We start from the raw sequence: 9,989 nt of genomic DNA, 5'->3' as shown, positions 1-9,989 counted from the left end.
AAAATCAATAAAACTTTCGCTGCACTTTCATTTTTATTGCATTTTAACATCAACTTAATACATTTATCTTTATTCATAGAGATGTATATCCATCAAAACAATACACATTGATTACGCAGCCACGTAATAATATGTTTACATAGTGTTTCAATATCACTTTTTCTTTTCATTACATTTTGTTTTTTTCGTTTTTCGTGTGATTGTGTGTGGTAGATCTTTGAAAATGTTTAACAAGTTAAAGACAAACTCATACATCTAGTGGTTTAAGTATGCAAAAGAAGTGATATATGCCGGTTTATCTGATAAATTCGAAGTTAGCATATACGTACACGTTCAGTGGTCCGGGTAAATTAAATATGTCTCCTGTTTCGATCTTAATTCCTTTCCCGTTAGTCGTAGAAAAAAATTTTGATAAATGTACATAATATCAAGTAGTTCGTGTTTTTGGGTACACTATACAGATAGAAAATATATTAATATGTATATACTTTTTGAAAAACCTAAGCTAAGCTTTCAAGGAAATGAATTTGTTATCGATTTTTTACCTTTGACTTTTCTAATACTTAAACATTAAGCCTGGCTTTTAATTTTTTAGGTTGGTTTTTGTGATTTTTTCTTTGTTTCTTGGTTAATTTTCATTGCCGGAATGAATTGAAGGGGACATTTTCGAGGCATACACAAAACATTAATAAATAGCAAATTGGAAAGTAAAATGCCTTCGCAGCAGGAAATATTACAGCTGGGATTGGACCACTTTGTGGCAGTTTCATTAATCACTAGGGTGAGGGTGAGATACGGGTGGCTGTCAAGCGAAAGAACGGTTTGTCATTTACTCGTAACAATTAGGAGAAGCGCATATACATATATCTCTAAATATACATATATATATAAATCGATCTGCATAAATATCTATAGAGGCGGCATTATTGTTGTTGTTCTCGCATGATTTGTTTGTGTTCTTGAGATTTAACTAGCCTACAAATTAAATTAGCAACTTCAATGCATAAACGGACGCTGTATCAGATCCATCGTTAGTGTTTTTAGCAGATAAAAGCTGAGCGAGCCTTGAGCTAGCAATATGAACACTGGAAATGTTGAAGGTGGCAGATCTTGTGAATATGTCTCCACAGACTGCGTAAACATTTTCCCAAATAAGAAACGATTTTGTCGGAAATTTTGGTTGCTTACTCAAGCTTTGCCCAGTCTTATCGCTGTGCAAACACCCCGATTAGTAAATTGTGCTTGCAACATACAGAGACAACAAAATATGTGTTAAACATTACGGGTGGACCGATTTGTTTGAATGGAAAAACAAGTTTGTACAGGTTGCTTTCCTCCCAGCGTTTTGGCCTAAAATTCTTTTGTCTTGTATCAAACTAGGAAAATATCTTAACTATAACTTAGCCTTTCTTTTCCAACTAAGAATAGTTAATTTTGTAGTATTTTTGAAAAAATGGTCTTCTTTAAATTTAACGACCAATTTAAAAAACGCCGTCTAATATGCAGAAAAGGAGGGCTAATTGACAACTTAAAAAATTTGGAGCGCATTATAAGGAATGTTAAATGTTGAATTTAGAAATACCAATAAATGATACAAGTACATGGGCAGAAAAGTAGCTCACAAGTTGTCCAGAAACAAATCGATTCTCCCTAGTAAACATGATAATTTTTCGCTGCTTAAACGTTGGTGTAAGCAGGTCCTGCCGAACCCGAGGATCCACCGGTTACGTTCGCGGTCACCGGAGCGGATATCGAGGAGCTCGTTCGACCAGTATTATCACCGGCACTAAGTCCCTCCAACTTCAGTCGCATCTCCTCCTTGCGCGTCTGGACGCTCAACAGTTCATCGCTTAAATCGTTACAGAGATGAAGCAGTGAATTGTTCTGCTCGCGTAGTCTTTGCAGCACCTCCGTAGTGTTAGCCTGGCCCTGTTTGAAGGTTACGTGGCGCAGCGAGTCACTTATGGCTGTCACCCGCTTCTCAAAGCTCTCAGCACTGGGCAGCTGACCAGATTGGGTGGCTAATCCCACAGCTGGGGCCGGCGGTGGTGGCTGCTGGGGCGGCGACTGCGATCCGCGCGGCGTTTGCGGCTTCCGATAAACCTCGAAGGCGGAAACGCGCTGTTGAGCCTGCTGAAGAGTAATCCTCGTTGGCGGCACTACCGCTGCTTGCGGGGGAGGAGCTGCCGGCGGCAAAGAGTGTAGCTGCTGCTCGTCCACCTATAAGTTAACCACAAATTAGTCAGACTGAAGTACGAATGGATGCATTATATAGTTAGGCTACTGAATTTGGACACATGACACTAGTGGAGCTACGGCCAATTGAAGTGGAATGCTTTACGAGTTGCATACATTTAGGATTGGACTTACGACGTTCGCGGCGCCTTCGTCGGCAAAGTGCGTGAAATCGGCAAACCCCGTTGAGGTTTGCATATCGAAGCTGGCCTGCGCAGTGATCTTAACAAAGAGTGGGGTTGCATATTTATATACATGTCACAGGTTATAGGTATTAAACAAAACAAAACAAACAAAATGTACGAAATAGGCAACTTCGACTGCCCGAAGTTTCGGGTATCCTTGCAAAGATGTGTTACTAGTTTTCAGGAATAATCCAACAAAAATGGTTCTTAGTTCTTATTGGAAAAACTTTAAAACAGGCAATTTCAATGATATTCTGTTCATTACAAAATGTTATTTTGATTCTATCTAATACCCTATTTCATATAATTTGCAAGGATACACCACAACTATTTGAAAAAAGGAGAGAAGGATGGGACAGACAGAAATCTTTGGTTGTTCCTTGGTCTAACGTAGCATTGCAGAGGGTAGTAAAACATAAACGAAATATGCTCCCCTGCAAAGCTGTAATGACCAAGGCAATAGCACGACACAGATTAAAATACACAAGTTAAGTAAATTGTTGATAAATAGGCCATAACTCACCTCCGCCTGCTGGGCGCCGCCCGTTGCGCCCATTTTGAACTTGTTTAAGTCCAAGCTACTGCTTCGCGCATGGCGATGTGGCCTCGGCGGTGGCAGGGGCGGTGGGTCCTTTTTGGACGCCACCAATGACCCCATGTAAGCGGGCTGTGGCTCCGGCGGCTCACTTGGCCCGCTAGATCCGATGCTCGGCTCACGTTGCGGTGGCGGTGGCAATGCACTGTTCTTGGCCGGCAGCTTTTTGGCCTGAGGCCGTTGGATGGCACGCAGATCACTGCTATCGCGATGGGAGCCAGCGACTCCCGATACTCCAGTTAAAACAGCAGATCCAGATGACTGATTGTTGACTGCGGTCGAAGAGATGGCCTTGGGACTATCCTCGCGCAGAGTCACAACGCTCTCGTTGTCGTTAGATGACTCAGCGGAGGAGGCAATGGCGGTGCCTGGAAGTGGAAATTTAATTGTACGTTTAAGGTAAATTAAAAAAGCCGGTTGTTGCTGTTTAACACTCACCTATGGGCGTCACTCTTAGCGGCACTGGGTGCAGGATCTGTGGATTGGAGACCACGTCCTGAGCAGAGCGCTTCATGTCAAACAGGGCTGGCTTAAGCCCGGGACTAGAGGCAGCAGGAGCGGTTGCTCCGGCGGCTACAACAGGTGCAGCCCCAGTGGTTGACTGCACCGGAGCAGCACTTGTTGTAGGAGATTCGCTAAACTTTGTCCACTGACTGGAGGCGTTGCTCGAGTCTACAGCGTTTGCTGTAGACGAAACGGCTCCCGCCATTGATTTTTCCACATTCGGTGAGTTTGAGATGCTACGGTTCTTAGCCAGCGAATTCTGCGGTGTAGCCTCTCGCCTGGAACTGTTGCTAGCCTGTGAGGATGTGGAGATGCTGCTCAGATTCATGATGTTCTTGTCGCTGGGCACGTTGGGACGCGGCTTGCTGTTGGAACTGCCGCCGCTGAGATTGCCGGCTATGATCGTATTGTCCGTGTGGTCGTCCTCATCGTCGTCATTTAGGTGCAGGAGATCAGCCTCAGGCGGCTCCTGAGGCAGCGCCGCTGACGAAGAGGAGGTTACTCTCTGTCCACTGCCAGCTGCAGCCGCTTTTAGCACGTTGGGGTGCAGACAGTGGGGCAGACTCGTGGGCAACGGAATGTTGTTTCGTCTTAGAACCACCAGGTGCATGGCGGCAGTGAACTCAGACAGGCTTAGCGCTCCATCACGGGTAACGTCGCACAACTGCCAGATGTGACGCAGCTCCTCCACGGGAATGCGGCTCTTTTCAAAAAAGTTTCTGTGGAAAGTGACCATTAAATTATTATTCTTAATTTAGAACCGATATTTTAAGAAAACAAAATTTCAACAGCAAGTTAATGCAAACTAAAATAGTCCTCAAAACTCACCTAGCTGCCTGGCCTGAGAGCAGTCCATGCGGATCCCTTTGCACCGTCCGGAACTGCTTGTTATAGTATTCGCGCTGCTCCGGGGTTATCTGGTAGATAGTAACCAACTCGCTCTCGTTGTCCTCGTCGTCGCTGCTGTGGCGATCGGAGGACTCCTCCTCCGTGCCCAGTAGCTGGCGGTGCTCGTCGCCCAGCAATCCCTGCCAGAGGGTGTCCTGCGCCCAGGGCCGCTCGGCCACACTGTTGGTGGGCGTGGGGCTGTCACTGTTAGTGCTCCAGGCTTCCGGAGATCCACCAGCAGCACCGCCCCCTCGGCGTCGCTAGAAGAGATAAGAAATGGACGCGGATCGGTCACTAATAAGCCTATTTGCATGTGTCATAGATAAGATAGAAGTACAAACCCCGACATTCTCGCGACTGCTGCTGCTGACGACCCCACTGCCATCTGTGCCGCGCCCGTGTCCGGCCGCCTCGTCCACGGATTCGTTTTGCTCCACTTCGGAGTCGGTGCTGGGCACATCGGAGGTGTCCTGCAGTTGCTCCTGCTGTGAGTTACGGCGCAACGAGTTCCTACGATCTGTGGGCGGCGGCGGGGGCAAGGCAGCCAGTCCATTTTCAACAGCCACCGGAGCTGTGACCGCCTCCTTCCAGCTAAAGTGCGGCAGTGGTAGAGAAAACGTTGCCAAAATCAGCTCCTGGCGCAGGGGCATGGCCGCCTGATGGGCGGCGATTAGCTTCAGGCATGAATAGAACTGCGTTCGCGAGATGTGCAGTGCCGTGGAGGGAATCCCCGCGAGGCCAGTGATCTGTAAGCCCAGAACCGGATAATTAATCACTCACGATCAAACGAATTGGACCTACCTCAATCACTGTCTCGTTGGCGATGTCCGCCGAGCGGAAGAGCTCGGTGGCCTTCAGCATGGGCACCTTGCCCGTCTTCTCCACGTCGCAGCATTGGAACAACTCACTGTAGAAGCGCGTCTCGGGCTCGGTGAGGGACACGTCCATGCCTGCCGCCTACTTGTTGCCACCTCTGGTTTTGTTTGCCAAGCCGCCTGGTAAGCGAGCCACGCCCCGTTCCTCCGATTCCAAGCCGGAATCCGATCCGTTTGTTTACTTCCACGCTTAACCCAGCAGCCCAGTGCCAGTCCCCGCTGCCTGCGCTGCTCGTCTCGAAGTCTCTGCTGATTTTCTGCCTTTGGCCCCCAAGACGGAGGTGGAGGAGGTGGAAGATGGGAGAACTCCACTGGCGAGGGTTTCGCTGGCTTCGCGATGCCTCCACGGCCACGGTGGTTAGAGCACTCCACGGCACTGGTCAATGGGAAAACCTGCTTCCTCAAGCTGCTCAATTCGCAATCAATTTGGCTTTTTGTCCAGGTTTTTTCGCAAACTCTCTTGCACTGTGTGTGCGCTGGCTCTCGATAACGATTGGTGGCGATATCGATTAGTCAGCTGGCGGAGCAGCCCTGTACCTGTCAGCTTGCGCAGCCCTGGTTCCCGGTAAAAGTCAAGAAGGAAGTTTTAGAAGGTGGCTTAATTTAACTTTAAAATGTATACTGTTGGACAATTGTAGCTAACGAAACAGACTCGCTGGCTTCTTATAAAATTATAACTCAATAAACCTATAGTGAAGAACAATTAAGAAAATTATTTCGAGTAGCCCTGTACCAGCGACGTCAGGAAATCAGCAACATTTCCTGCGTCACCTTAACATTTATCCCCACAAACATTTTGTTATTGTTGTCTGCGTCGAATTCGGCGACGCAATTAATCAAAGGATTTTAAAGGCCTTAGAGCCATATTTTTAGTAAATTAAAAGCCCTCGAGTAGTCTAGGATGTTCTCCAGAAAGAAGCCAGAGCCAGCCAAGCGAAGGCAGCACGATTTATCCCAGGTAAGAGGAAAAACAAACAGACTAGATGCATATATTTATTAATTATGAGTCATCACCTGCACTCTCACTCTCGTTTCGTGCGGCCAGTTTGGGCTTACGGAAATCCCAGATGACTTTGATCCCAGTGCTGGATACGGCGACGACGATGGTGGCGACAGCGACCTGGAGGCGGAGCTGGCTGCCATAGCCGGCGGAGGTGGAGCCAGACCGAAACCCAAGCCCAAGGCGAAGTTGCTCCCCGCCAGTGACTTGGACAAAATGATTGCCGACAGCTTGCGTGATGTCAGCGACGATGATGATGATGATAATCTGGAAAACGACTCAGATTTGCTGGGCGAGCTAAGCGGAATTGGTGGCGTAGAGGAGCCGGAGGAAGAAGAGCCTGTAGCCCAACCACCAGCTGCCAGTGAGGAGCCCGTCCAAACCTTCCTGCCCACTACCACTGTGGACACATTGGGCATCATCAAGCAGCGCCTAGAAATATATAAGCAGGCCGAGGCCAATGCCAAGGCTGCAGGAGATGCCGGCAAAGCCAGGCGTTTTGCAAGAGGTCTTAAGACCCTGCAGGACCTGCATAAGCAGGCAGCGGCCGGCAAGTCTATTAACGTGGATGAAATACCCCCGGAAGTCAGTGTAAAGCCAGCTGGCGGTCAGGCTACTCCAGTGGCTGCAGAGGAATCACCAGCCCCTTCGACTCCTGCTTCCCCTCCTCCTGTACCGAGTCGTGCAGCTCCAGCTCCGCCGACCCCCACCTCGCCAGTGGCACCCACCACATCTGTGGCTCCAACCACGCCTCCAAATCCCCTCGTGGCACAAATGCGCAGCCGTCAGAACGAGTACAAGGCTGCTGCACTGCAATCTAAGCGCAGCGGTGACACAGCTACTGCCCTTCAGTTCCTTAAGGTGGTGAAACAGTTCGATGTCGTGGTGAAGATGTGTGAGGACGGCCAGGAAGTCGACCTCAGCGATATGCCGCCACCGCCAGCTGAGTTCCTAGAATTCCTCAAAAAAATGCAAGAGGGAGCCGCTCCAGAAGTTGTCGCTGAACCTACTCCTGCGCCAGCTCCTGCACCTGTTGCTCCTGCTCCTGCTCCAGCTGATGCCACAAACATGGTGGAGGCACTGCAGCAACGTTTGGAGAAATACCAATCCGTGGAGGCGGCAGCCAAAGCTGAAAACAATACCGGAAAGGCAAGACGCTTTGGAAGGATTGTGAAGCAATACGAAGATGCTATTAAGTTGTACAAGGCGGGCAAACCTGTGCCTTACGATGAACTGCCAGTGCCACCCGGCTTCGGACCCCTACCCACTGGGGATACTGCTCCTGCAGCGCCAGCACCATCACTTCCCACATCACCTACATCGCCCCCCGCAACGGCCAGTACTTCCGCCGGGGGAACTCCCTCTAGTTCCAGTGCGACCACGCCAACAGCTCCTCGAAAAGCGCCCTCCCCTCCACAAGCCAAGGAACTGACCACACGCACGTCGGGCAATCAGCAAAAGAACAATCTCGCCGAGCAGCAAATGAAACTACTCCTCGAGCGTCAAAAAGAGTTTAAGCTTGCTGCCATAGAGGCCAAAAAAGCGGGAGAGATCGACCAGGCGAAGGAGTACCTCAAGATATACAAGGGATTCGATTCGCTTCTTAATGCAGCCAGCAGTGGGTTGCCAGTGGATCTCAGCACAGTAAGATTCTTGTTGTATTTTCCTTTAACGTACTTAAATTATATGTTCTACTATAGCTTCCGGTACCACCCTCCCAAAGGGACAATCTGGAAGCATCTTTTGCCATTGTGTCCGCCGAAGAATGCGATCCGAACGATGACATCTGCGAGATCGGTGTTCGCATGGAGGAACAGCTCGCAAAGCAGCTGATGATGTGCAAAAACACCCGAGATCATCACAAGGCTATGGGGGATGTAGCAGGCATGAATCGTTTCGAAAATTTGGCTCTTACTGTTCAGAAAGATTTGGATTTGGTGCGATATTCCAAGCGAAAGAACGAGGCACTGCCAAAGTTTCACTATGAGAAGCGAAGCTTCAATATTGTGCATTGCAATACAGACCTAACGGACTGTGAGCTGGAAATTGTTGTGGTCCGGGGAATTAACTATAATGTGTCCAATCCCAAGGATGTAGACACCTATGTTCGCGTAGAATTTCCCCTGTTGAATGTAAGTTGGTGACTTAAATTTACAATATCGTCTGCTAAATTATTTGTTCATTTTAGGATGAAACTTTTAAGACTAAAACCAATGTTATTAGAGACACCAGCAGTCCAGACTACGATGAACGCTTTAAGGTTGAAATCCAGCGAACCAATCGTCAGTTCCAGAGAATCTTTAAGCGCCATGGCGTAAAGTTTGAAATATATTCCAGGGGGTAAGTTGCTTGTAATAAGTATAACTAACCAAGCACAGTTATTTAATCCGTACTAAGTCGCTTTTCATGCATATTAATCTCGACTAACAGAGGTGGTATGTGACTTTAATAGAGCGCATTCATTTCTTAAGGATTACAAGCTTTTGTTGGAGAGGGGTAGTATACATTTGATCTTTTGATCTCTTTTTAAAGTATATCGGGTTAATAGTTATTTATCTCTCTTTAAAAATAGGATCTTTCTAAAACGCATTGTTTTTATAAAAAAGTTTTAGAACAATGAAATTTGATAATCCACATCTTCAAATATAGAAAGTAGTAATAAACAAAATATTATTAAACTGCATAGCGCACACTTAGATATTTAATATTAATTTGGCATATATTAAGTTTAGCTTGAGAATTAATTTGCTCTCTTATATTAAGTTTCCTCAAATATTGTTTAATTCATTTAATTTTCTCCCGTAGTCAGCATGTTCATTCGGTCCCGTAAACAGTATTGTACCAGCCACGGTTACAGCACACATATATTTCATCATATATGTTTTATCATTGAACTTCATTATTCTCCATGTGGACCATTTTAATAAAATATTTTTCAAAATCTTTACGCCTCAACTCCCAACAAATCGCAAAAACCTCATCCAATGCCACGCGTTTAATATCGTGCATATAAAAATAGCTGCAGTATAGATTGTTGTGGACTAAGTCGTAAACTGCCCCTGTGTTGTTTCAGAGGGTTCCTGCGATCGGACACGTTGATTGGAACCGTAAATGTCAAGCTGCAGCCGCTGGAGACCAAGTGTGACATACACGATACCTACGATGTAAGTAGTATTCAAAATATCGCAATATGAAATAAAAATGAATTGTTTTGCACTTTTAAAACAGCTTATGGATGGCCGCAAGCAAGTGGGAGGCAAACTGGAGGTCAAAGTACGCGTTCGCAACCCCATTCTTACCAAGCAAATGGAGCACATCAACGAAAAGTGGCTGGTCCTGGACGCCTAGAGCTGAACACTTTTTAGTACATTAGTTATTTGCTAAAAGCAAACAAAATAATCATTTGTTTTATTATAACACGTCTCTCGGCGGTTGTTCCCGATTAAGATACTAAGTTATTCCTTTGTAAATATCCCTTAATGGGAATTAAAATATCTATATACGCTTTAGCCGATTCCTTCGCAGGATAAAGGCATATATATATTACGAACACAACACAGATAATGTACTATATATGTATATCTATTTATATATATAATGTATATATGATATTGCCGGCGTTAAGGCGAAGGCGCAAGTCCAGAAGATTGTGCCGGTGAAGTCAGTCCATTTCAAGAGAGACAGATAGAGAGTAGGAGGGGTTCACA

The 9,989-nt window shown here is 46.6% G+C and overlaps 2 protein-coding genes across 4 annotated transcripts; one reads left to right on the top strand and one right to left on the bottom strand.

Annotated features, from left to right (window-relative positions):
- Window positions 1-20: 20 nt before the first annotated feature.
- Window positions 21-5,768, bottom strand: LOC119546876 (ralBP1-associated Eps domain-containing protein 1). Of its 2 annotated transcripts, XM_037853483.1 has the most exons (7): window positions 5,209-5,768; window positions 4,749-5,153; window positions 4,348-4,667; window positions 3,454-4,238; window positions 2,944-3,383; window positions 2,371-2,457; window positions 21-2,220 (listed from the first exon to the last, which is right to left on the bottom strand). In XM_037853483.1, the coding sequence occupies exons 1-7, from the start codon at window positions 5,353-5,355 to the stop codon at window positions 1,678-1,680; spliced, it is 2,727 nt and encodes a 908-aa protein (XP_037709411.1). In that variant the 5' UTR covers window positions 5,356-5,768; the 3' UTR covers window positions 21-1,677. The 2 variants fall into 2 exon arrangements, with proteins under 2 accessions (XP_037709411.1, XP_037709412.1); XM_037853484.1 differs by lacking the exon at window positions 2,371-2,457.
- A 283-nt stretch (window positions 5,769-6,051) lies between these two features.
- Window positions 6,052-9,873, top strand: LOC119548875 (coiled-coil and C2 domain-containing protein 1-like). 2 transcript variants are annotated; one of them, XM_037856505.1, is made up of 6 exons: window positions 6,052-6,240; window positions 6,328-7,926; window positions 7,983-8,414; window positions 8,471-8,622; window positions 9,302-9,446; window positions 9,511-9,873. In XM_037856505.1, exons 1-6 carry the CDS (start codon window positions 6,184-6,186, stop codon window positions 9,628-9,630), a joined length of 2,505 nt encoding a protein of 834 aa, XP_037712433.1. In that variant the 5' UTR covers window positions 6,052-6,183; the 3' UTR covers window positions 9,631-9,873. The 2 variants fall into 2 exon arrangements, with proteins under 2 accessions (XP_037712433.1, XP_037712434.1); XM_037856506.1 differs by having other exon boundaries at window positions 6,056-6,240; window positions 9,356-9,446.
- Window positions 9,874-9,989: the final 116 nt, after the last annotated feature.

This window comes from Drosophila subpulchrella, chromosome 2L (assembly GCF_014743375.2).
Source record: "Drosophila subpulchrella strain 33 F10 #4 breed RU33 chromosome 2L, RU_Dsub_v1.1 Primary Assembly, whole genome shotgun sequence".
NCBI lineage: Eukaryota > Metazoa > Arthropoda > Insecta > Diptera > Drosophilidae > Drosophila > Drosophila subpulchrella.
This window is presented reverse-complemented; position numbering and strand designations above follow the sequence as displayed.